Consider the following 27931-nt stretch of genomic DNA (forward strand, 5'->3'; position numbering starts at 1 on the left):
AGGCTGGGCTGCAGCCGGCACCGCAGACCGCGATCGCACCGGGAGGAAATAACGCTACCGAGCCAAGCGCAGCCCCATTCCCGCCGCTTAACGGCTCTCATCACGGCGGGCGAAAGAGGCCTCCTGCTGAATGGAGCGACAGAGTGATGTGATGCAGGGAACGAGAGAGCGGCGGGACAGGAACGCGAGCGCCGTCTTGTAATGAAGCTCGGCAAAAAAAAAAAACTTCTCAGCGATACGGCATTGAGGCAAATGGCCGCCGCGGCGGCGAAACGCTGGCCTCTCGTTTCCTCGTTTCGGTTATTTTCCTAATGCGGAGGACGTACGGACGGCTGCGAGTAATTTAAAAACGAGTGCGTGGGAAAAGATGAACCTGTAAAATTATCACAAAGGGGGGAACCGCTGGGCGCTCTTCATTATTGCGGATTTGCCTTTGTATTTATGCTCCGACAAAGGGTTTCGACTGGAGTGGTGTTCAGAATAAATGAGGAATCAGTCGGGGAAAATTGCCCGTCCACATTTTTAAGATGAATAACCTCGGCATTCATCTCTCCTCTTTTAAAGTCAGACTGTGCAGCACTTACTTATAAAGAGGTTTTGTATTTTTGCTTGTTCCTTCGGAGGCTGGGCGTGGGTGGGGGTGGAGGGGCGAGCTGTCACAGGGTCACAAAGTTCAATATTATCTCTTACAGCTGCAGGCAATAATCAGCCGGATAAAGAAGTCAGGGAACTCTGCAGGCGGAGAGGGTTTTTCGGGGGGAAAAAGCAGCAAAGCCGAGCGGTGGCCACCGGTGTTTGTACTCGACCGAATGCGCTTTGGCGGCTCCCCGGGCAGAGTGTTCCAGAAAACCGTGGTGCCGCGCCAGATCCCTGATGTGACAGGCCGGGTTTGCGTGCGTCAGGACGGCTTCGCCCCATTTTACATCGCAGGGCTGCTGATGGCCGTCCAACGGATAATTCGGAGTCCGAAGGCGACTGCGCGCTGGTGTCCCAGGCCTGCTGTGAAGGAGGGACCCCAGAAAGCAGCGCTGGGCAGCCGCACTGTCTGCAGGGCTCCGTGGCCTCCTTTCAGCCTGTTTAGGCCACGGAAACAAAGTGTGCGGACTCATTAGCCAACAAATGGCCATTGAAGCGCTAAAAAATAAGGTTCAATTTGACAATATTATCATGTAAAGCATATATATATATGTAAAGTGCTATATAAATAAAACATATTATTATTAGAATGTGAAACACTCCAAAGCCTAGCCTAGCGCTGCAGCCCTCCCAGAGTGCAGTTGGAGTCTCTGCTATTCCGCTTCCTGGGCTCCCCAGAAGGGACGGGACGGGACGGGTCTGGCGCGGGAACGGCCTGCTGCACGTGGGGCGCTGAGAGACGGCCCCCCGCTTCCCCTGTGCGGTGATCGACTGTGACAGTCGCAGGAAGTGAGCCGCGGCCCGTGAGAACAGAGCGATAAACATCGCTTGGCGAGCGGTTTAAGACTCGCACGCGCACTCTGAGTCACTAGCGGCGGCGGCCTGATCCCCAGACCGTTTAAAGGTACGGTCTCGGGTCAGGAATCCCCGCGGATTAGCACGGCGGTGTTTAAATGCGCACGCCGCCCGCGGTGACAGCGCAGGTGAGCACTTCAGGCTGCTGTCACCTCTGGCGCTTCAGTCTCTTCTGTAATATTCTGGAGCCTAAAATGGATATCAACAAAATATGTGCACATCAGTTTTTCAGTAGCTGTGGAATGCTTACATAAGAGAGGGCGAATAGGCCCAATTGCCCTTTGAATGCTCGTGTTTCACCCCTCGTCACTCTGCGGCTCCACAAACTCTTTCAGTTGATTACTTATTCATTGGGTTACCAGGAAACCAATCCACTCGGGCCGGAGAGTGCCGGAGCATGGCGGCCTGGTCTAAGTGTCTCCCGACTGCGGACGGGCCTGACCTCATTAGGAGCCGGTCCAGGAAGTCGGAAACGACTCGCTGTTTTTTCCTGGCACGGCGACGTGATTTACAGCCCCGTCCTTAAATCATCAACGAGGAACCTTGAGCGACAGCGCTGTGGAAACACGTACACAATGACTATATGGAAATCTGATATTCACATTTTCTACTTTTTTTTGTAAAATGTCTATGAAGTAGCTTGCGGTTATGGAGTCATCACTGGCTTTCAAAATATTCAAACCCTGCATGTGTACAGCAGATGGTAAGAGGCCCCTCATTTGCTGAATCAGTAAGGTTCTCAACCTGGCCACTGACCAATCAACAATGACTGTCAAAGTGGATTGGGTGGGAGTAACTGGGGTAAATAAGCAGAAACACTCCAGGACAGTTTGCAGGGAGGGTGGGGTGAGCATTTTTAAAGAGAAGTGAACGTCAGCTGTAATCTTCTTTGGGAAGCTAAGTACACTGTGGCAAAAACATAAAAATGCCTCCATGTCAACAGATTTCACTCTTGCATATCTTGCGTGCGCGATCTTAGCAGTCTGAATCGTTTCTTTATCCCTTACAGCTGTTAAAAATGGATCCTTCTGCTATCTGTTTGCATTGACTTCTCTGTTGCTTGTCTATCTTTCTCCCTCAAGTCTCAACGTCTGTCTCTCTTGCTTTTTCTGTTTATCTCTCTCTCCCCCTCAATCTTCAATCTGTCTCGCTCTCACCCTGCCGTACCACTCAATTTTTGTTTCCTTTCTTCCCCTGCCCTCAATTTCTCTCTCTCTCTCGCTAATTGATCTCTTGCATTTATCTCAGTGAGTGAGCATGTTTCCTCTCTGTCTTGAGACAAAGCAGCAGTGTGTAGAAGGGGGAAGTTGGGACAGGCAGGTCAGCTGTGAAAATGAAAGGCGCTGTTTTAGATGATTGTTAGTTGTTGCACAGGGGAGCTGAAGACTGGAAATGTCATTTCAACAAGCAGTGGAAGCTGTCGTTTCCCCCCACATCACTCAAACTCTACCTTCTGGAGGAAGTAGAACCTTTGAAAATCTCACAGTCTCCTTCCATTCCATCCCCTTCGGCTGTTTGTTCCTTAATAAATCTTCAGAACTCATTTTTCGCGTGCGAGCCATTCCTGGATCGAAGTTTTGCTGCGGTTGTGAGCAGCCCTACACGGCAGCGGTTGTGAACGTCCGTTTTCCAGATGTGTATCTTTATGATTGGACCTGCCCTGATCCCCTCTTTCTGACACTCGCCCAGACTGGTCAGAGAGGCCATGACTAGAACATTCTGTTCGCCGGTGGAGTGGTTGAGGTGTTTGCGCATCTGGCGACCGCTCCATTGATCTCTGCAGGGGCAGGGAGACACACCCCCTTTGTGTTTTCATTGGGTGTTTTAGATCTAGGGCTTCTTGCTGGCTCGCCGTTCTTCCTCTTTGTCATTTTGAGATATTGGCCCCCATCTGTTTGAAAGCCTTCTTTGTGGCCTGTCTGCTTGCTTTTGTCTGTTTCATTAGCGCTACGGTGGCACACGCCCATCGCCGTGCTGCAGGAGGATGATAACTCTCGGTAAAATCAGCCAGAAAGGCACTCTCGCGCTGGAGTGATTGGATTAAAAATGAGGAAATCTTAGTCACGATACTGGCGCGCTAAGACCCTTGCGCTCAGTTATTATGGAGACAATGCGCCCCCTTGTGGTGACAGGCCAAAAGTGACTGTCCCCCCTTTTTTAGCGAAACGTACCACTTCCAGCGTTCACGTTTGGAGCTGGTCCCAGGGGTTTCCATTCTGCAATTTGTTTTCCCTGAGCTTTATCGTGCTTTTGATTGAATGCCGAGTATGGCCTAAATAAAAGTAAACACATTTCTCAACTTATTTTTCTTAATTTGTTTGTCAGCTCATTTGTGCGGTGTGGATTAGCATTGCTCACCGTAATTAAAAGAGCAGCCATTTGTCTTAGCCTGTCAGAAACGTAGAACGACTGAAGCGCAATTAACTGAAGGAACCACACTGGGCAGGAGATGAGAGGACCTGTCTCGTCACGATTCTACGCGCTGCGTCGCGAGGCAGATGCTGTAGCCGCGAGGGACCGCATCTCCAGCACCAGGAGAGTGTGTAATGCACAGGGGCAGAAGGACGGCCACAACACACAGGGTTCCCATTTGGCTTTGCCTTCACTGAGGCTTTAGCTTCGTTCTCCATTTGTTTAGTGGAATAAAAGAGCAATCATTATTACAGGTCACAAAGAAGAGATGGCAGGCCTAATTGAAATTGATCTTCTGTGAAACCAGCATTAAACAGCATAACAGAGGTCTAGTGCTCGGCCGAAGAATATTAGCGCTAATTATACATTTGTCTACCAGTCAAAAGAAAGAAGCAGCCACGAACTGCATTATGAGCAGATTTAATTCTGTTCTGCTGGAGTGTCAGCTTTGTTCTCCTCAGACAGCCTGGGTAGGAGGACCCATTGGGACTGTGGGTAGATGTGATGTATCCATCCCAAACGGGACTAAAATACTCATTTATCCTGACAGGCGGGTGGCTTGTCATGTTTCCAGCAGACAGCTTGATGAACTGTAATAGAACATTCTTTTTTGACTTGTCAAGGGTGAAGCTAAATCTTTTTTACCGGGAAAAATAATAAGTTTATGAACTCTGCGCCATTCTTTCTGCTTGTACTGTGTACTTATGAGAAGACTATCCATTTTAAATTCTCTCTCTCTCTCTCTCTCTCTCTCTTTTCTCTTGCAGAGAGGCCGAAGGTAGATGTTGCGATTGGCACCATCGTCGGAGTCGTGATTGGCGTGCTGCTCCTCCTAGTAATCATCATCGTTGCCATTTTTATGATCCGTAAACAGAGGCGGAACGCAGAGAACGGAGAGTGAGTGGCTGTGTTTCCCCTGTTCCTGTTCCTGTTCTCTCCCTTTGCCTGTTCAACCTGCTCCCGGTAAACGATGCAAGGTACTCAACCGTGCTCTCTCCCTGTCTTTCTCTTCCGTTCAGTGGCCCCCCCAAGTACAAGGCGCCGCCCCCAGCGAAGGCCGATGGCTCCACAGAAATGGTGAGTTAATGAATGGTGGCTCGGGGCATGAGAGGGGGAAGGGCGTTCTCATTAATAACCGTCAAACTTCGGGAGGCAAGGTTTAATGAAAATCTGCATTGATCTGAAATGACTCCAGCTGTGTCGCACAGCCTTGTAATGGTCGGCTGATGTGTGCCCACAGCTGAACAAGAGCCAGGACCCACTGACTGATCCCCCGCCTGTCGGCCACGTGTACTACGAGACGACCGGCGAGCCCGTCACGGTAACGCCTTCTACGCCGACCTCTTTGCTTGTCATATGCTAACGGGGTTGTGTACATTGGGAATTGATCCACATCACGATGTTTCTGAAGGACCTGGATGGAAACGAGGAGGAAAACGGCTACACGGTTGGCGCCACCTCTGGCTGGGAGGACTCGGCGCAGGGCCGGAACGGCGAGACGCAAAGCGAAGCCCTGCCGCCGTACTCCGACCCACCCGAACGCGGGGCGTCCCGGGACGCGGCGCAAGACCCCGGTGCCCTGTCCCCGTCTAACCGTGAGGGGAGCTTTGTGTCCGCTGCCATGTATGTATAGAGATAAGGGAAGGGGGGTGGATGGCAGGTGTGAGGGGGAGGTCCTCAAAGCCACCCAAGGACGTAACCCATTTTCACTACCGTCATCAACACTGCCGCTGCATAACACCCCCGATCAGATTGACCACTGCTGAACGGTGGCACGGAATGGCGCTTTTGGAAACACACGGCGACACACTTCAGAAAGCACACTGTGTGTCTAGCCAGCCGCCACACAATTAGTCAGTTCTTAATACAGTATATGTTCAAGGTGATCTCATGATGTAATGGAAGTCCATGTCAAAGTCCCCTCCATATAGGTATCAGTTGCTATCAGATTACATGCGCCGTTTATGATATCAGCATATTGCCAGTGAAACGCTATCAATCGATTAATAGCATGAGGTGTCTCCTGTATTTGTTTTTGAATGCACTGTACTGTGCAGAGAAACTGCTTGTGAAACGGAAAAAAAAAAAATCTAATGTAAATTTGTCACACGTGTATATTATAGCTGTCTTTATTCTTGGATTTTTCATGTACAACGGTGTGGATTTTATATGTACATATACTGTGAGTTTGCACGGCATGATTAGTGGCTTGTTAAAAACATGTGGTGCATCTGAGCTCTCCCGGCTCTTGGATACTGTTTATTTTTAGGGCTATTTAAAAAATTAATTTATTAATTTCTTTTGCATCGTTCGCAGCCCAGTTTTTAAGCACAATGGCAACGCTGTGGGTATGCTATGGTGTTGGAGGATTATCGGATGAGTTCAGCTGCTCTGCGGGTGCACGGGAGGCTTGAGTCTGCATTGCCTGTGCCGCTGCACTGGACCGGCTGCGACTGGCTCTTACATGGTTTCCTGCTAGTTGTGTTTTGGAACCGCGGGGAGTTGGGGTGGGGGGGTGGGGGGGGAGGAGAGCTTGGCTCGGCCGAAAACCGGCTGTCTTATAAATGATTTAATCAAGGGGAGCGAGTCCCGCTGCACTGCATCCCCGCTCCCCGCTGGCGTACACCCTGAGGCTTTGAGCCCGGATCAGTTTCGTCGTTTTCTCATAACGGGCCGGGGTCGGGCTTAGCGGCCGGGGTCAGGTTGTTTTGAGCCGGTTAGAGGGAGCAGAGGTTAACCCCGGGCGTGACGCGGCTCCAGAGCCGCGGCTCTTCCCTTCCGCGGCTCAGCCTTTCGGCTGCGCGGTCGACCGGAGGCCTCTCCGCTCGGCCCAGCCAAGAGCCGCCGCCCTTCGCCAATGCAATTAGGCCAAAACGATGACAAGTGCAATGTTTGAACTGTTGATGTGACAATCATTTTTTTAAAAGGCGGTTTCTCTCCGAGGAACTGCGTTTTTCTATGTCGTTTTTTGCGAAAGGGAACGTCTTGTTTAAAAGGGGCTTGCGGTGAGGATGGAAATTAAGTCAGAGCGGACTTCAGAGTCCTCAGCATATCCACCCACTGAAGAAGCCCCGTTTTTACAACTGAACAGGCACTTAATGCAAAGATGGTAGACCACAGCTGGCGTATGGTTGGTGCTATATTAGACAATCACATATATAGTGCTTCAGGCACAGATCTGAGCTGGAATTGGAGTTCAGTTTTAATTCCATTTTTTACAGATGGAAGTTGAAATCCTTTTTTATTTTATACTGTTTTCTTTTTGAAAGACGAATCTACTGTACACAAATAGAAAAATATATTGTGTTTCAATAAATTAGCACCTAGATAGTTTTGTTGGGAAAGATGTGGGGCTTAAACCACAGAAGTGAAAAAAAAAAAAAATAAATAATATATATATATATATAAAGCTCCATAATGTTTGGGACAAATGCATATATGTTTTTTCATGTGGCTCTGTTCCCCACAATTAACAAGTATTTTAATACATTTGGGTCTCACTTTGTAGAAATAACTTTTTATACATTGCCCCCCATTTCAAGGTGGCGTAATGTTTGGGACAAATGGTTTCACAGGTGTTTCTGATTGGTCAGGTTTGTTCAATTGCTTCTTTAGTGCAAGTATAAGAGCTTTCAGCATCTAGTCTTGATTCTAGGCTTTTGATTGGCTTTGGAGTCGGTTATTGCCGTTTGTCAGCCGAAGGACTAGAGTTGTGTCAGTGAAAGTCAAGCAAGCCATTATGAGGCTGAGAAATATGAAAAAGAAAGCAGTCAGAGACATAGGCCAAACCTTTGGCCTACCAAAATGAACTGTTTGGAACATCATCAAGAAGAAAGAGAGCACTGGTGAGCTCAGTAATTGCAAAGGGACGACTGAAGACCCACCTCTTCAGGCTGCACCTCTCCCCATCCCTCCCTTCCCCCCCGTAAATGACTAAACTTAGGGGTGTAACTAGGCAACTGTTTAATAGGTGACTTAGTTGATGCGCCAGTCTTAACGACTACTTGTATTTATTATTTTTATTTTTCCATAGATTGCGTGTTGCGTTCTCGTGTTAGGTTAATCAGTTTAACACCAGGTCCAAGTTGAACTATGCGTTGTTCCTGTACTGGACCGGTACTTCTCTCTAGGGGTTTCGTCATACTTGTTCCTGGTTATGGTTATACACTTTGTTGTACGTCGCTCTGGATAAGAGCGTCTGCCAAATGCCTGTAATGTAATGTAATGTAATGTAGATCCAGGAAGACCTCTACAGTTGGTGACCAAAGAATTCTCACCATAATCAAGAAAACCCCCAAACACCTGTCCTATTCATTCTGCTGCTGCTTACCATACTGTAACCTGGCCATCCTGTATTTGTGGCTACCTAGTAGTTTGCAACTTGAAGTCTAGTGTTTACTGATTACTGAGCTAATCAGTGCTGTCTTTCTTCTTAACGATGTAAACATACCCGTTAATAAAAGCTGAGAATCTGAGAAACTTGTGGAGTACAGAGCCAAATCAAGAAAACAATGTCTTTGTTCCAAACATTATGAGGCTTACTATATATATTCTTAACTCAATTGGCGATAATTATTATAATGTAAATGACATGATATTAGCTTATCACAGCATGAAACGGTTTTTGCTTACAGCTTTCCCGTTTTATGAAATGGCTTATTGTTGAATAGAACCTGGAAATCTGGTGATGCAAGTCTAATTTCTTGGACTTACAATAAAAGGTTTGCTGTCCAAACAGTTCACAGTCAGTAATGAAAACCAGTTTCCTTCCAAACGTCCAGAAACCGAACAGACCCAAAGATATGTCATTCCAAGAAATTTGTCTCATTAATATCGTATACACTGCAGGGATTCAACACTGACAGCAGGTTGACAATTCCCTTTCAGAACTAAATGTTATTTTATATATGTACAATTATTATGTGGCGTTTTTATTTTTACAGCTATTTCCATTTAAAAATATCTTTTCCCAATGGAAAAGCTCAAAGACTGCAACAATTATAAAATGTGCCCGTTTAGCAGTCAGTGGCAGCAAATTGGGTGAAGCGCGCAATTTTTGAGGGGGATGCTTTTCTACTCCGCATTTGAAATGAAAGCCCGTCTGTTACTTACATTTTATGTTTATGTTTCAAATCTGTGACCAAATTGTAGCCTGGTGGTGTCTGTTGGCTTCAGTTTTGCCTTTGTAGCCAGGGCGTGTGTAATAGCTTTTTGTCCATCACTGGAGCTCATTTACTTTTAGTATTTGTCTGATAGGTTTTGAAGTGAAAAGCTTTGAATTTCTTATTTATTATATCGGCCATGTCCAAACCTAATTTCTTTCAGCCACTCAGACATGCAAAGGTTGCACTCCCATTACCGGCTGTGCCTTCTTTTTTGTTAGCATTTTAACTGAAGCATCCCTTGCTAGTCTTAACGAAAGGATTAATAACACGGGCTTAATCAGTAAGGACGTTTGAAGCCAGACAAAAACGAGGAAAAAATTAATTAACTTCACAACAGTTTTAAATGTTTTATCTTTTTTTTGTATGAGTTTGTGAAAACACATTTTCTGTCAGTCATTGATTTATCCAATAAAAATGTTACCATATGCATATGTCTACCTTTATTTCCTCTGCGGTCAGAGCCTGTCCATTTTCACTGGGTCTATGTTGTGTATGTGGAGCGTTAGCCCATCGCTAAACTTTAATGATTAGGAGAGGGTGGGCAATGTGCAGAAGGCTGGGATTCTCATTTCTGTCCACTGCAGGTCCCTCCCCGATGTCCACTATCCTGTCCCTCCATCGTCTGCATTCTTTGTGAGATCACCTTCCCCTGACATCTGTCTCCCGGGATTCATTAACCCTGCTTTTAATTATTCACATCAGACATCAGTCACCCGTTTGATGAAACGCGGCGTGAGTTATGAGATTGTTCAATGTCAGAAGTCGTTAGCTCAACTGAATGACGTGTGGGAACGGGAGTGGATCTGTTTGCACCAGATGCCTTGCAGTTCAACTGAAGAGCGGAGAACTTCAGAAAGAGTCTGTTTATATAGCTTCCCAGTGAATTTACTTTGAGCTCCTTCTGAAATTGCTGTGGATACAGAAAATGTGGATACAGAGGTGTGGAGGGTTGAACATTTTATAAAAATCAAGAATAGGTTTTATAATGAAAGGTTGCGAAGCAAGAAAATGCATGGCGAGTCTCAATCAACTCTCCTGAAACAAAGTAATAACATAAAACCTTGGTTACGCCTAGTACACTAAAGTATTCATGCACACAGTAGCGCTACCACACATTTTGTATATTGTTGGCTTTAAAATTAAATTTTAAAAGTGTTGGCTAGCTATGCCCTTTAGATCGATTGCACAGAGCATTCCACTGTCTTCATGAGCAAGAGCTGCATCAGGGTCCGTGTGAGCAGGATACTCATAACATTCCTTTGAACTGCAGGTTATTGTACAGTCCTTCAGTTGAGCCCGCCTCCGGTGAGAAACAGCTTTACCAGCTGAAATAGCATTAAAAAGCGAGGCTTGGAGAGCGAGCAACAATATATTGTATACCTAATTACATTTTTAGAAGAATTGGATTACCTCTGGCAGAACCAAGTCAATAGCATTATATCTGCGAAAGTGGCTGATATGGTACACTGCCCCTAGAAGAAAAACAAATAGCTAGTCAGAAACCATATTTTTCACCCACTTTATAATGGACACGATGCTAACATGATGAATGGTCTGACGGAACTACTGCTTTGTAAGTTTGTCTAGACGAGAGAATATGCTAAATGCCTAAATAATGTATTGTTCATGGGATTCCCCCCCCCCCCCCCCCACAAAAAAAATAAAAATAAAAAATTTGAATCTACAAAAGTGCTTCTCAAACCATAACCCTATTTGGATGAGGGCATCCATATTTTGCAGACTCATGCAACCCCTTTATTTTCCTGTCAATGCCAAAATGAAACAAGTTACCCTAATGGCGTCTGGTGCAGTGTCGTATCTGATTTTTTAATTGACAGGAAAATAGAGGTACTTTATCAGTCTACAAATCATACAAAATGTGTGGCATCCTATCCACAGGTTGAGAATAACTGATCTAAAATTTACTGTTTGAGCTATTTGAAAACAGTGATTTAATATCAAAATTTCATATTTTTAAAATTTTGCAGTCACAAGGTTGTGGTGTTTCACCAACCATGTCATGCATATAATTGTCTACTAACGTCTCGGCCAAAATGTAATATGAATGGAACCCGTGGGATAAGTTATATAAGGTCTGGTTAACTGATGAGTCACTGTCCCGGTTCTTGCCATAGTTCAACTTTATTCTGCATGATATAATTGATTTTCTTCTTATTTCTCTCGCAAAGTTCCATCCCTATTAACAGACAATTTTTAGGTCACAATTTTATCATAGACGGGCTCTCATGTAACAACAGTGCCCCCTCTTGGTTATTGAAAATAATTTGTAATGTAAAAGTCAATATTTCTTCTTTAAAATGAAGATATGTACATAAAAATGTTGCCAAAGAAACCACTTTGTGAAACTGAATGTTATTTTACTGCCGTAACTCCCCAGCCATATAAACCTGGCCCTGCCGTGCCATGGTGAATTTTGTTCTTAAATGAGCCTGTGTACTTCGATACTCGTTAATTATATTGTAATAAGTGACTTTATTTCTTTTGATGTTCTTTCTTGACTTTAGGCATATAACTCCAGAGAAACCTTAATAAACCAAACTTCCGCCTGCATTCAATAACGTTCTAAGAGGAGGTATGCTAATGCTGGATCATATCAGACCTGTTCATGTCCTTATCTGTACGTTATAATCTATTTCACACCTTTGATTCTAAATTAGCACTCCTACTCTGACATGATTTATGAAAGTGGGCCCTAGTCCTGTTCATACTGACAAATTCTTCCTTCTGAAATGAAGGGGCCTGTTCTGACAGCTGTGTTTTAAGATTGTCAGCACTTCGGACCATGACAGGGCAAACTTTGGTTTATCTTGCATGCAATGCTAATCTGGTCTTTTTCCAGATTAAGAGGTTAGCTTTAAACTGGTTTAGTTTAAATAAATTTACCGTATATGTATATAGTTATATATATTTCTTAAACTGGAGATTGGGCCTAACAGGCTTCATGTTGTAGCACAGTGGTCTCCAACCCTGGTCCTGGAGAGCTACAGGGTCTGCTGGTTTTTGTTCTCACCTTAACATCAGCACCCAATTGAGACCCAAGACACCAGGTGAGTTGAGTTAACTGTGTAATCAACTGCTCTAATTGATTCATGAAGTGCAGAGTCACTATGAAAACCAGCAGACGCTGTAGCTCTCCAGGACCAGGGTTGGAGACCACTGTTATAGCATAACCCCATAATTCCTCTTGATTGACAGGCCTGTTATTTTTTGTGAGCCTTTCCCACCTGCAGCCGATTTCCTTTTGCGTAATTGCGTCAAACGCGATGGCTTTGTGCAATTTGCATTAAATTGTTTTAATTATGCCGAAGATGCAAAAACTGGGTGCATTGTGTAATACTGATTTCAACAAAAACAGTGGTTATTTAAGTAGTAGTACTATTATTATTATTATTATTATTATTATTAATAATAATAATAATAATAATAATAATAATAATAATAATAATAGGATTTTTCTTTTCATAACTAAAATGAATTAATATGACATGCACAAGAGTGGTTACCTCAGACACAAAAGAGTAAATAGTAAATTGTGTCAATTAAAATAAGACAATTAAAAACAGAATTGGAGTTATTATAAAATAAAGGCATATTCACTGTGACTTTTACAGTGCCATGAAAATGTATTTGCCCCTTTGCTGATTTCCTAAATTACTGCATATTTGTCACACTGAATTGTTTCAGCCCTTTAGAAAAAATGCAATATTAGATGCATGAAAAGTACTTGCCCCCTTAGTTACACAATCACCCAATTAACCAAATTTAATTGATGATTAGATTCAACTGATTTAACACAGCCAGGCTTGATTAGAGTCAGCCATGTTGAATCTAAACCTCACTCATATTGAACCTTACCATCAGAGCGAAATAGGCACCACAAAGGATTGATCAAAGGAACTTCCTGAAGAGATGAGAAAAAAGTTGTTAAAATATATCAGCCTGGACAGGGTTACAAAGCCATTTGTAGGGATCTGGGACTCCACTGAACCATAATGAGAGCCATTATCTCCAAATGGAGAACACTTGGAACAGTGGTGAATCTTCGCAGGAGTAGTCGGGCTGCCAACATTTCTCCAAAGGGGATAGCTGCAACTCATCCAGGAAGTCACAAAAGATCTCAGAAGAACATTCAAAGAACTACAGACCTCTCTAGCCTCTGCAAAGGTCAGTGTTCATGACTTGACAATAAAGACCAAGATAAACATCAATGCTGGTCTCACATTTGAAAAAAAGGGATGTTCCCCAAGTCCTTTGGGATAATGTTCTATGGAGAGACGAGTCAGATGTAGAACTTTTTTGATGACCCATTATGTCTGGCATATAGCAAATTACATTACATTGCATTTATTTAGCAGATACTTTCATCCAATCAACGTACAATATGCGCATACCAAATACAGCATTTCACAGTATGAACATCATACCAACAGTTAAACATGGTGATTGGTAGTGTGATGGTGTGGTGATGCTTGCTGCCTGGATGGCTTGTCATTATTGAAGGAATCATTCATTATGCTCTGTACCAAAAAATTCTTAAGGAGAATGTCTCCTCATCTGTCTGTGGGCTGAAGCTGAAGCATAATTGGGTTATGCAGCAAGACAATGATCCAAAACTCAAAAGCAATCCGACATTTGAATGGCTGGAAAGAAACCAGATTAATGTTTTGCAGTGACCTAGGCAAAGTCCTGACTTGAACACAAAAGAGATGCTGTGGCAGGACCTTAAATCAGCAGTTCATGCTTGAATACCTACCAATTTGTCTGAATTAAAGCAGTTCTTATATTACATTTTGTCTAAATGTCTGAAACCATTCGGTGTGACAAATATGCAATAATAGGGGAAATTAGGAAGGGGGAAATACTTTTTCACGGCACTATAGATACAAATACTGTATATTTGACAATAAATAAACATTGCTATAGTATGAATTTACAGTGAGTTCCCTTTTTTGATAGGAGAAAACTACCATTTGTTTTCTTACACAGCTGCATTAAACATTCCCCATTGTAAAACTGTCAACTGTGAGGTACTTCTTGGTGAGCAATTGAAAGTATTAACTGATGCTTCAGATGTGAGCTATTTAGACTTTTATTCAAGAGCATTTTAAAAAATGCATTATTGTGTCCCCATACCATGTGAACCACTGATTTTCACAGCTCAAATGGATATCAGTACAAAGAGCCAAGAGAATCGAAGACCCGTGTTATGGGTGAATCACCAATATGGTTGTCAGTGTGCCAGTTTAACAAGAACATATCTTGTGATCCAATTTAGACATATCCCGATGATCATGTGCAGAAAATCAGAAGATACTGCAATGTTTGTTTTTGTACAAGGATAGAGATATGCATGATGGTTTTTGTAGGACAATTGTACTCACCCAAAACATGCATAACCTTCTCACCTAAACAGGTCTTAAAACCATTGCAGTTCTGTGATAACTGGCCATATCGCTGTGTGCTACTGAGATAAACCGTTTCAGGTTTTCTGCCAACAGTAAGAGTGGCAGCTATGGTGAATACACATCCACAGTGCTTGGCCCCTGATGATGCCATACATGGAGTACCGCAAAGAACCCAGCAGAGGGTGCCATAGGGTGGGAAAAGGTAATCGGATAATGAAGGGGGCGGACCGAGGGGGGGTTTTTTCAGCACTTCCTGTTGGCACGCGCACGCCATTTTGTGAAGAATTCACAAATACATCTGGGACGCTGTCCACCTGCCTCAAACCGAAGATTGTTTCTATAAGCACAGAAAGAAGGCGAAAGAGAAAGCATAGGTGCTTAAAGATGAGAGGGATAGGGGAGGAGCCCCAGAGGGAAACAGAATGACAGAAAGATAAAAACTTTAGAAAGGAGATACATGAAAATGCTTTTTATCAAGGACAGCTTGAGAGTAACTCACTCATACGCACTCACAGACTCACACATGAACACACTATTCACGGCCTACACAGTGCATGGAGTCAGAGATAACAACTGACCAATCAATATCCTGCATTTAGGTGTCGGTGATGGCTCCTGCTTGATTACCAGTCATTGATGCAGTGCATTTTACTTTGGAGGAGAGAGAGAGACAGAGAGAGAGAGAGAGAGAGAGAGAGAGCTAACCTGTGCATGTTGTCACGTTTGACCTTACTTTATGACCTCCTTGGTGCCTTTATCATCACGTTGTGAATACATTGATTTTTCTGTTCAGTGTGGAAAATGAAGGTAAAATATAAAGGACAGTGCAGAGAAGGAGGAAGTCAGGAATATGTTAAGATACCATAGATATTTTCCTTTTTTCCTTCTGACCTGGTGAAGCAGCGCAACATATTTAACACATTGCCCTTCATTTAAGCCGCTAGATTTGTGTTCATCCAGAAGTAAAGAACCCTAATGGAACCCATTCATGGGGTGTCCCCCTTTTGAAAAGGCTTCAGCCATTTTGTACACAAGGTCCTGGAATGGCACCGAACAATGACGCAAAACACTATGTTAATGATCATCTTAGCTGCGAATATGGACAGACTCTGGCAACACTGAGAGAAAGAGGGGGAGGGGTGGATTAGAGGGTGAGAGCATGATATGTTCTGGACCAAAAGGTTGTTGATTTGCAATCACAAAGAGAGGCTGTAGCATTGCTGAACTTGAGAAACATACATGCGTATGTACACACAGACCACAGACTCACACATTGCACGCACACACATACGCACGCACACTCACACGCACATGCACACACACACAAGCATGCGCACACAAACACACACACACACACACACACACACACATCCCATCTGGTCCCAACTCCCAGCAGAGTGTATGAGAGTGAGAGAGAGAGAATTGGAGATGATGTGAAGGGCAACATACAGTGGGTGGATGGCACACAGAGAAGGTGGAGGTGTTCCCCCCCTGCGCTATGACAGTCAGGAGGGCAGGGAGGCAGTGGTAGGGGGTGGGCATTGAGAGAAGTGAGGAGTTTACTCCCTAAGAGCTATTGCCGTCAGAGAGGGCAGGGTGGTGGGGGGCGGGGAGTGAAAGGGGGTGGAGTTTACACCCTAACAGCTACGACGGTCAGGGATGCAGGGTGGTGAGGGGTGGAGATTTTGAGTGTGTGTGTGGAGGGGGGGGGATTTCCCTTTGAGCTATGTTTATCTGTCAAGTACTCAAATCCCATCACATTTAAAGTGGCAGTCTGTCCTGCTTCATCAGGGTTCCACGCTGCAGTGCACTCTACATTGGTGCTAATCGACCACTAAGATTTACGCTGCACGGTAATAATTTGACGGTATTTGCCTCATAATTTGACTCAACCACCACCAATGAGAAATTCCTATTCGTCTAGGAGCTTACTTTTTTTAACTTGGTTTTATTAAATCTGTCCCTACACTCCTTGTGCCATTTTGCATTCATATTTCTGAGTATTGAGGTGACAGCCTGCCCAGTATTCATTTCTAATTCAAGGTGTTTTGGCAACTTCCCAAGGCTGTTAAAGTTCAGCAGATCCTCTGCAGCAGTGACGTGGCCTGCACCAACATCTGTGCGTTTTGCGTCATTAGGACCTATCAGTTTGCCCTCAGAGTGTTCCTGGCAGAACAGGCAAAGGCACCAATCACAGGTAAGGTCATTGATGACAGGCAAACCCCCTAAAGCATGCTTGTGTTCATCCATCATGCCAATGACCACCAATGCTATGACTCCTGGCATCATGCACAGGCAAGTTTCAAAAGTGAATATATGTTTCTCCATTATATGTATTCACCAATAGGGAGGTGCTACTGGCCCTCCAGGAGCTCCAGATAAATTGACACAATATCATAGCTTGTTCACCTCAAAAAGTTGAATTTTCATGCCAGATTTCATACTTCTGTACTGAAGTGCACAATGTTGAGGTATTATTGTACATATCCACTGGACTATATCTGCCTGATGCATGACAGCCATTTTGTGCCAGAATGTTCACAGAGAATAAATGATAACACTGATTTTGAAATATCGTATATTTTGTTGCCTATATCACTTTTGCAGATATTTGGGTGTTTTATCACCCTAATTTTCCTCTTTGATTTCCGGTGCCTTTGAACACGCTCAATAACAGTAGGCTTCTTCTTTTAATGGCCATTCACAAGAACGCATGGGAGTATTCTACTGCCTGCTGGCGTGAGTGAGTGAGTGAGTGAGTGAGTGAGTGAGTGAGTGAGTGAGTGAGTGAGTGAGTGAGTGAGTGAGTGAGTGAGTGAGTGAGTGAGTGAGTGAGTGAGTGTGAGTGAGTGAGTGAGTGAGTGAGTGAGTGAGTGAGTGAGTGAGTGAGTGAGTGAGTGAGTGAGTGAGTGAGTGAGTGAGTGAGTGAGTGAGTGAGTGAGTGAGTGAGTGAGTGAGTGAGTGGTGAGTGTGATGAGTGAGTGAGTGGTGAGTGAGTGAGTGAGTGAGTGGTGAGTGAGTGAGTGAGTGAGTGAGTGAGTGAGTGAGTGAGTGAGTGAGTGAGTGAGTGAGTCAGTCTGTCTGTCTGTCTGTCTGTCTGTCTGTCTGTCTGTCTGTCTGTCTGTCTGTCTGTCTGTCTGTCTGTCTGTCTGTCTGTCTGTCTGTCTGTCTGTCTGTCTGTCTGTGTCTGTCTGTCTGTCTGTCTGTCTGTCTGTCTGTCTGTTCTAGGCTGGAACCAGGGACTATCAAAAACTGAGAGGGAAGGATTATAATGCCATGATTAGCTGACCAAATTCGGAGCACCAGGTTGGGAATTTACACAGGGCAACGGCCAGCAGAAATAGGAGTGTCTGTCCTGTTTCTCTGACACTCCAGCAAAAATATTTTAAGTTTTTTTAACGCATGTGTACCTTGTCTTAAGAATAAAAACATAACCCCTGGGATTCGGAGAAGACACCTGTCCTAGTAAGAGCAGCTTGTGATCTTTGCATGAATGGAAATGACAAAATGACTGATGACGTCTTGGCAGTCTGTTATTTTTGGTGCGTTATTCACATCACAGATAGATTTGTGTTTGGTGTGACTGATGCTTCATCACAGGAATGCGATCACAAGGTGATTGTTATCTGGCAGCTTCTCAATTTTGTGACGTGAAACCACTGAGATCAATCTAGTCATAATGACCATTTGGTTTTTTTTTTTTTTTTTTTGGTCAGACCACAAATATTTCCCACGATGGAGTGACATTTAAATAGTATGTATAGTGTAAATCAGAGGTAACCAACCGTATTCCTGTAAGTCTTCATTTCAACCCTAATCTGACACACTTGACTCTACTATTTAGCAGCTGAACAAGATATCTAGCTGTTAAATGAAGTGTGCTGTTAGGGTTGGAATGAACACCTACAGGATGGTAGATCTCCAGGAACAGGGTTTGTTACCACTGGTGTAAATAGTAACTACACATACTGTAGGTCCACAAGAACAAATGTGCTGAGAAAGACCACTGAATCAACTACTGCATTTAGTGTGTTGTCAAACAATGATTCTCCTTCAGATTTCCATATGGTATTACAACGGTAGCCTCTGTTGCCTATCCTTTGCAGTAGTTCCATATAAACAAAGGCACAAAAAGGCACACTCGTGCCTAGACAAGACTCACTGAGGATCAGTAATGCTTGAAGAACTACTCCTGAAAACCTGAAATAAAAGCTTTATGTCCATGCTAGGAGCTAGAGTTAAACTTCAGATCCATACATGGACCAAGCATTTGATGACATCCTCACTAATTGAATTGAATGTACATTTAATCTTAGTTAAAGGCCTTTTAGATGCTGAAAGACATGTAATGTGGCCGGCAAACAAGGTACTTAAAAAGCTATGAACACAGATTAAGCTGGATGTATATTTAATGAGCACAGTCTTATTAATCATTCATGTGAAACAACAGTTGTTCAGGCAGCTCTACTATGAAATGTACGTAGATCCTAAGATTTTAAACCAGACTGACTGAACAGGCAAAAAAACCATAAGCGACAGGACTTTCCCCACAGCTTCATGGGAAGTGGAGTATTAAATTAGCTCATTAGCTCTGCTATAGACTAAAGCAGCAGTGTTTGGGTGCCCCTCTAGAGAGAGAGGGACAGCATTGAGCTTAATAATTAATAAATAAGTCAAAATGTTGTAGAGAGTTAGATCAAAAGTACTACAAGAGCTTCTACTGCAAGATTTTCCTCCTACAGTGTGTGGAATAACCTGCCAGGTCACGTAGTAAAGGCAGAAACTGGGGATTTTCAAGACCAGGATTGATACGGTCTTGGATACAATCTAGTCCGTAGGTAATCAGAGCACTATGTACAATTTAGTTAGGAAAATTGCACACATTGTTGGGCTGAATGGCCTGTTTTCGTCATTATGTTATCTTATGTTATTTTGTGTTGTGTTATGTCATGTCAAGTTAAGTTACGTTATGTTATGCAGCGTCAAAAGATTGTTTTGCCATTTCTTATTGAACTCAGGCCGGGTGTCCGTCTTAGTGGACCAGCCAGTCCGGAAGCCAGAAAGACTGAGGGAAAACACAAAATAGGAGGCGTCAGTGACACAGAAGCACAGACGATTACTATCGATTTTTGGAGACAAGGAGTGGGGTGTGGGATGGATGGGGTTGAAAGATAAACAGGAGTGAGGAGGGTGCTTTAGTATATAAGCTGGGTCATTATGCTGAAGAATGAAGTCATTATGGAAACTTTAAAAACATTTGTTTACTGCCTGGCAGATAACTCACTGGATGCAGTTATACCTGTTTTCATTTTTATTCTAAGGTAATCTGCTAATAAACATCTATCTTACAGATGCAAAGAAGATTTTATACTTGAGTTATTTCGTCCTGTTCTGAAAGGACGCGTTATTTTATTCAAGGTTAATGTTCATTTCAATCGAAAATAGCTTGGGTTTGCTTCTGAGGGGATTATGTTTGGTTAATCTTCCATAAACCCCAGGGTTTTTCTCTGGGGAAAACTCCATTGAGAGAAATTGCAATCAAAGCTGTTCTCTTTTCACAATCCCTTATCTTTTCCTCTTTATTCATGCTTTCCTTCTATCCCTTTTTCTCTCTTTTTCTCTCCATTTTTCTCTCTATCTTTTTTTGGTTCTCTATCACTCTCTCTCTCCCAGATTTTCTCCCTCCATTTATTCTGCAACTGATGCAGAGAAAAAGAGTGATATTGATTTCCATGGTAACACCCCAGCAACAGGCTGGCCCCTACCCCCCAATCACAACACTTGATGCCTCGTCTCTCATCCAATCACAGCCATTGGCCTACACTGCAGCTACACAGTGAATTTTCAGAGAGACATTTTTATATACTGGTTTCTTCATTAGTCAGTTTAGAATTTCAGTATATTTCCTGTGTTGCTCCATTCCATTAACACCTATATAGTGTGCTAAAAGGGGAAGAAAAGGAATTCAGAGTTTATATCTTTAAAGAGAGAGTTTGTGAAGCAAACTTATGATGAGACGGTATGGTAGATTCCAGGGCCGAAGTTCACTTGTGATCTTGATAACATGTTGCTAATTTTCTCTGTTTTCTGGATGATAGTTTTTTCACCTGCTTCCAACTTCTGTTTTGTTCAGACTGTATTGCTCCTCTGGACCAGTTCGCTGAACACTGGAAGTGTGTAAAATGAAACAACTGGATCCCAGTTATTACATGTGTGTATGTGAGTGTTTGTGTGTGTGTGTGTGTGTGTGTGTGAGTATGCTGGCTGATCCCATTGAACATCACAGAGATCTTCAGATCAATGTGCTACTCGTCCATCTGTTAAAATGTCACTGATCTCGATGTAAAAGCACATGTATTGTAAATGTGCTGTTTGTGCCTATCTGTGCACATCTACACGGACGAGCTGTGTGTGTCTCAGCGCCAGCGTATGTTCACGTTAACGAGTCTGCCTCAGAGAGAGCAGACCGGAGTGTACCAGTGAGTGGGTATCGGCGTTACTATCGGTGCGAGTGTGTGAGCGTGTGAGTGTTTGAGCACCGCGGCACTGGTGTGATGGCACCAAAGGGTGGCTCAGTGAGGCAGCTGTCAGGGTCACCTCCAGTCACATGACCTAGTCAGGAAATGGTTGCCTAGCAACGCACCCCCTACCCCCACCCACCCACCCACCCACCCACCTCCCATGCCTACATCACACGGTCAGAAAAGGAGGAGTGGTAGTGGGAGTGAGAGTGGGACTGAGTGTGTGATAAATATATATATATACAGCAGCAAAGATAAAAGAGGGGATTTGACGTGTTGATGCTAAAATTAAACACACTCTCCCTCAGACTCTAGGGTTTATTCACTGAAGAGAACACTAGAGCAGCATAGGACAGAAAGAGAGTGGGGAGAAGAGAAGAGGAGGAGAAGGACGGGGGAGTTTTTGAGTGCAAAGCTGATGACGAGAGGGGAAATGAAGAGGTTATAAAGGTGACATGATAGGGCTGGAGGGGAAAGTACCGGTGTTTGTTTTGAAGGAAGGGGGAGGGAGGGGGGGAGGGGGTTATTTTCACATTGCAGTCTTCTACATGTCTCTGTCCAGCCTCGCTCTTTCCGGTTTACGCATGTCATTAGTCGCTAAATCACATCATATGGTTCAGTTGTGCTGAAGCTTTAAAAAGAAAAGCATTTAATCTCTCAGTGCGCACATCTGTCTCCTGTTCTTTCAATGCACAGGCACAGTATAAACTCAGCTACAACCACACTGCTGACTGCAGTCATGTTATATTCAATTACAAGTCAGTCGCCGCTAGACACATTGGCGAGAGCCATCCTGGCGGATAACCAGGCATTATCTAAATAGTACCCTTCTCTGTTGTCAAAAAATTTGCCTTATTTTGGACCACATAAGTTTGCAAGTTGAATTCTTTAATGTTACAAATATATTACAGCCTTATTTATTGAGAAATGTTTTTGGCAACATAATAAATAACAACATTTCCCCCCTGAGGTGCGTGAGCTCTTAAAACTGAACTGAATATGACAGTACAAATGAATATGCAGGCCCCAGTCTGTGGCTGAGCACTTTATAAAGTATAATAAGGAAGAGGCCCCATTGTTATATTGAGGATGCAACACCCATGTCACCATGGTATTCTTCATAATTCTTTAGGTTACCCTGTTTAAATAGCTTACATTATGAAATTATTTTGTGGTTTGATTTGAGCATATGCAAAAATTCATTATACAAGGATATAACATATTAGTTTTTGACTGACTGCTAATTTAGATTGATTGATGGAGATTTGTTCATTTCTGCAGCACAGCTTATGTTTATCAAACCTTCATTTAACCATCAGATCTCTTGAGGCTAAGAATTATATTCAGGAGAGGCCTTTTGCAAGACAGTGAAAATACACTGACTTACCCTGCCAAGTCAATGGACATGATATCTCAAATATTTTTTAAATAGTATGATAGTAATTTTATAGTAAATTACCGATAGACACTGAATATGTGGATTCTTCAGAAATCCTGTGTAAAATTGTGCATACATCACCGTGCTCTTCTCTGCTCTCCACGTGATACATTTTTTCCTCTTTCTTCCGTCCCCTTAACTCTTTCCCTGCGTCCAATCTCTCTCTCTCGATTCATACCCCTCCCCCCGACCCCTGCACCCTCCAGCGAGCTCCTTATGCAATGCCGGGGAGCTGCGTCTCGTCAATTAAATCTGTGTGGGTGACGTGTGCATGTGTGTCAGAGAGATGCTCGCCGAGCTCACGCAACCCTCTAAATGGGCTTCAGTGGAACTGAACCCATCGTTCATGGAACTCTCTGGCTCTTCATCTTTCCTCTCTCTCTCCCTCTCTCTCTCTCTCTTGCTCTTTCCTGCAGTGTGTTAATGATTAAATTATTCCATGTTAACTCCCCTGTTTTGATGTTTTTCTTTAGTGCTGTGTTGCTTTTACTATTACAGTACAGGCATTATCTATCTCTCTCTCTCTCCTCTTTCTCTCTCTCTTGCTCTTTCCTGCAGTATGTTAATTACTAAATGATTGCATGTTAACTCCCCTGTGCTCATGTACTTCTTTAGAACTGCCTTCCTTTTAATATTACAGTACAGGGATTCTCCCTCTCTCGCTCTTTCTCTTCCTCTCAGTCCCTGTCTCTCTCTCTCACTCACGGTCCCTCCCCCTCCATCTGATTCTCTTCCTCTTTCTCATTCTCTCCCTTCCTCCCTTTCCCCCTCTCCATCTCTTAGCCCCCCTACAAGGTCGTTCACAAGGACGACATCATCCCAGCATCTCCTTCCTGATTGGTGTGTGACTGGGCTGGCTGTGCCTTAAAGGGACAGATCACCTTTTTCAGAAGAGGGAGTGGGATATCTTACAGCTCCAATGCACAGAAACACTTGCAAATGTTGTAAGCTATTTCAGGATTTTCACCACACATTTGGGAGAAGTACACACTGTGCTTGTCACAATTCTTCTAAAATGTCAGCGTAAAAATATGTATATGGCTCAGAAAACCATCATGGCTGTTGTGATGTGCTGAAAGGAATCAGGGGAGAGATACAGAGTTAGAATCAATGGAATCATTAAGAGCTGGGATGCTTAGGAGAAAGCCATGAATCATTTTGCAAAAGAAATGACACTTCACCCCCTTTGTAAATTTCTATAAGGAATATAGTGACCATGTTTTTTTTATCCTGGAATTCCAGTTATGGCCTGTTTCAACTGTCTAGATAGGTAATAAACTTTATAAATGTTTCAAAAACATAGAAACTCTGCCTCATCATTTCCTATAAAAGTAGATCAGTTATAGTAAAATCAGGCAGCCAGCCAGCCATCTTATGTGTGTTCTGTTATGAGCGTTGGACCTCTGTTTGTACATAAATGCAAATGTCACTTCAGTCATTGTTCCTATTGAAACACTAGCCATTTCAGCAGTCTTTATGACTGAAGCTCCTGTCATCCATGCCCCAACAATGAACCCGCTTTCAAAGTCACTTAGATCTTTTCCTCTTGCCATCTTTATCCAAAATCAAGGTAAACTGGGCCTGCTCAGCATTTTTATACATGACACAGTGCATGATAGGATGTTAATTGCTCAAGTCTCAAGTGTATCATATACCTGTATGGAAGCATCTGTATTCATGATGTTTCTCCACTCATTTATTCAGGTTTGTACAGGTCTGAATGTTTGCTGGTGGCTCTGTTATGCTGTAGGGGCATTTTCCTGGCATGGTTTGGGTCCACTTGTCCCCTTAGAGGGAAGGGTTACTGCAAATCAATGCTTATTAATCCTTATTATTAAAAAGTTATTCTGAGTGATCACCTTTATCCTAGAATAGAGTGGTTTCTTCCACGATGACAATGCCCCCATCCACAGGGCACGAGGGGTCACTGAATGGTTCGATCAGTATGAAAATGACCTGAGTCATATGCTACAGCCTTTGCAGCCGCCAGATCTCAACCCAATTTAAAATCTGGCCTATAGGAGATTTTGGACCAATGTGTTAGACAGCACACTCCACCACCACTATCAAAACACCAAAGGAGGGAATTTCTTTTGAAAGAATAGTGTTCCATCCCTCCAAGGAAGTTTTAGAGGCTTGAAGAATCTATGCCAAGGTGCACTAAAGCTGTTCTGGTGGTCTGTGGTGGCCCAACACCTTACTAAGACACTTACGTTGGTTTTTCCTTTCCTGCCACCCGTCTATAGATACATATACATCTATATATAACTCGCAACCAGATTAAAATTAAGAAATGTATAAGTTAAAATTCAATGTAACTATGTAGTAGCAACAGTAGTAGTAGTAGTAAAGTAGTAAGTAGTAGTAACAGTAGGAGTAATAGCGGTAGTAGTAGTTGTAGCAGTAGTAGTAGTGGCAGTAGTCATAGTACTGTAGTAGTAGTAGTAGTAGTAGTAATAGTAGCAGCAATAATAGTAGTAGTAGCAGTAATAGTCGTAGCAGTTGTAGTAGCAGTAGTAGTACTAGTAACAGCAGTAGTTGCAGTAGTAGTAGCAGTAGTAGTAGAAGTAGATAGCACCAAACTGGCTCCACTCTCCTGCATTTCCCCCAAAATGCTTCTCGGAAGCATCAGCAGCAGCCAGCGTGGTGCTGAAAGGACAGCGCCGGAGGGATGGGAGCGGAGGAGGATGAGGGGATGGAGGCATGGAGAGCGGAAGAGTGGGGGCAGGGAGAGACAGACACAGCTGACACGCAGGAAAACACTCAAACAAGTCTGGGGAGAGGCCAGAGCTCGCTTTATTATTACTGCCTCTGCTCTCATTTGATTTTTTTAAAAATAATCATTTATCATTGGCCGTACCTTACAGCTTTGGTATTCCTGTGAATGCTGTGGGTGTGTCATTAAGCACTGAAATATGAATCTGTGAGAGCGGAGAGTGATGAAGGAAGATCGTAGAAAATGATTTCAGCAGAAGAGTGCATTTGTTTTGTTAAGCGGATTATGTGCTGATTATGTAGACTCTACAAGATGAAATTAGAAACAAAATGTATCTTATTCCATGCCTGTTTACGAAATATTAATTTGGAAGAATCATTTAAATGACAAGATATAGTGTCAGTTTGCTGACGTGGAGGCAATCTGCTATGGCACTGTTGCCGTGGTCACTGTCATAGCTACTGTCCCTTGAAGCCCATTTTTTCCATGTAATGCAAATGAGGCCCGCATTAACACATCATATTGCAGCTGAAATGAAATGTCACAGGACGTTTGGTTCTAAGCGGCAAACACCGAACTGACTTAGCGACTGCCTGACAAAAACAATTGCAAAACGTTGCATGCACCTCAGCCAATATGACTGTGAATTGCCACTGTTTTTTTTTTAACAAAAGCTGAGTGTGAGGAAGAGCAAAGGTTCGAATGAAAATGCATTTACCTTTTGGCAGGAAGTACAAGGGCTGTCAGTTCTCCTAAGCCATCTACATTTCTGCCAACTTTATCTGTCTGCCAACAGCTGGAGAATGAAGAAATGCTAATCTTGGACAGAGATGTTAATCCATACTGACAAAACACGGATAGCTTTTGATTGGGTGGTATACGTTGGTATATCACTTTGGTGACAGATTTTGGACAGGGAAAGAGCAAAGGCAGCTTTCAGTCCCTCCAGTCAGGAACTCAAGGATCTGGGTGCTTTGTGGACCCTTCTGTACTGTAGTTTCCATACTACGCACATAGGCTATTTCCCCACAGTTCTATTCAGCTGACCACCACAGCAATCCTTATCTTCTCACCATTGTTGAAATGAGGAAGGTGTGGAATAGCTAGTTAGGTCATGCAATACAGGTATTGCAGGTTTGATAGTGCTAGATTTTTTTTTGCACCTCTGAACCTTGAACTAATGCATTTGTTGTACGTCGCTCTGGATAAGAGCGTCTGCTAAATGCCTGTAATGTAATGTAATGTAATGCTAGATACTCTCCAGTTTGTAGGTGAATGGTGAGCACTAGATACTCTCCAGTTTGTAGGTGAATGGTGAGCTCTAGATACTCTCCAGTTTGTAGGTGAATGGTGAGCACTAGATACTCTCCAGTTTGTAGGTGAATGGTGAGCACTAGATACTCTCCAGTTTGTAGGTGAATGGTGAGCTCTAGATACTCTCCAGTTTGTAGGTGAATGGTGAGCACTAGATACTCTCCAGTTTATAAGTGAATGGTGAGCACTAGATACTCTCCAGTTTGTATGTGAATGGTGAGCACTAGATACTCTCCAGTTTATAAGTGAATGGTGAGCTCTAGATACTCCCCAGTTTATAAGTGAATGGTGAGCTCTAGATTCTCTCCAGTTTGTAGGTGAACGGTGAGCACTAGATACTCTCTAGTTTGTAGGTGAATGGTGAGCTCTAGATACTCTCCAGTTTATAAGTGAATGGTGAGCTCTACATACTCTCCAGTTTGTAGGTGAATGGTGAGCACTAGATACTCTCCAGTTTATAAGAGAATGGTGAGCTCTAGATACTCTCCAGTTTGTAGGTGATTGGTGAGCACTAGATACTCTCCAGTTTATAAGTGAATGGTGAGCACTAGATACTCTCCAGTTTATAAGAGAATGGTGAGCTCTACATACTCTCCAGTTTATAAGAGAATGGTGAGCTCTACATACTCTCCAGTTTGTAGGTGAATGGTGAGCTCTAGATACTCTTCAGTTTATAAGAGAATGGTGAGCTCTAATACTCTCCAGTTTGTAGGTGAATGGTGAGCACTAGATACTCTCCAGTTTATAAGTGAATGGTGAGCATTAGATACTCTCCAGTTTGTATTTCAATGGTGACCACTATATACTCTCCAGTGTATAAGTGAATGGTGAGCTCTAGATACTCTCCATTATATAAGTGAATGGTGAGCTCTAGATTCTCTCCAGTTTGTAGGTGAATGGTGAGCACTAGATACTCTCCAGTTTATAAGTGAATGGTGAGTTCTAGATTCTCTCCAGTTTGTAGGTGAATGGTGAGCACTAGATACTCTCCAGTTTATAAGTGAATGGTGAGCACTAGATTCTCTCCAGTTTGTAGGCGAATGGTGAGCACTAGATACTCTCTAGTTTGTAGGTGAATGGTGAGCTCTAGATACTCTCCAGTTTGTAGGTGAACGGTGAGCACTAGATACTCTCCAGTTTCTATGTGAATGGTGAGCTCTAGATACTCCCCAGTTTGTAAGTGAATGGTGAGCACTAGATACTCTCCAGTTTGTAGGTGAATGGTGAGCTCTAGATTCTCTCCAGTTTGTAGATGAATGGTGAGCACTTTCGTCGCTCCCTGTCTGCGTTATGCCCTTCCTACCTTTCTGGTTTCTGTTTTTTATCCCTCCTGTGACTCCTGCTTTCCTTTTGGTTCATTTTGCACCCTCCATCAGGCCCACAGGCACCCTGACGCCCCCTCCCCCCACAGCCCTAACCCATCATGTATAGCCTGTATTTTAAAACAT

General features: G+C 43.4%; 1 protein-coding gene across 1 annotated transcript in view; it reads left to right on the forward strand.

Annotated features, from left to right (window-relative positions):
- LOC135261549 (poliovirus receptor-like) overlaps positions 1–7267 on the forward strand; it is a 58263-nt gene extending 50996 nt beyond the window's left edge. Inside the window, exons 7-10 of the mRNA XM_064347990.1 lie at positions 4671–4800; positions 4923–4980; positions 5144–5224; positions 5315–7267. Of these exons, the coding sequence (XP_064204060.1) occupies positions 4671–4800; positions 4923–4980; positions 5144–5224; positions 5315–5536 (491 nt within the window). The 3' untranslated portion in view covers positions 5537–7267. The remainder of the gene's footprint in view (positions 1–4670; positions 4801–4922; positions 4981–5143; positions 5225–5314) is intronic.
- Positions 7268–27931: the final 20664 nt, after the last annotated feature.

The sequence above is a fragment of the Anguilla rostrata genome, chromosome 8 (assembly GCF_018555375.3).
Source record: "Anguilla rostrata isolate EN2019 chromosome 8, ASM1855537v3, whole genome shotgun sequence".
NCBI classification, from domain to species: Eukaryota; Metazoa; Chordata; class Actinopteri; order Anguilliformes; family Anguillidae; genus Anguilla; species Anguilla rostrata.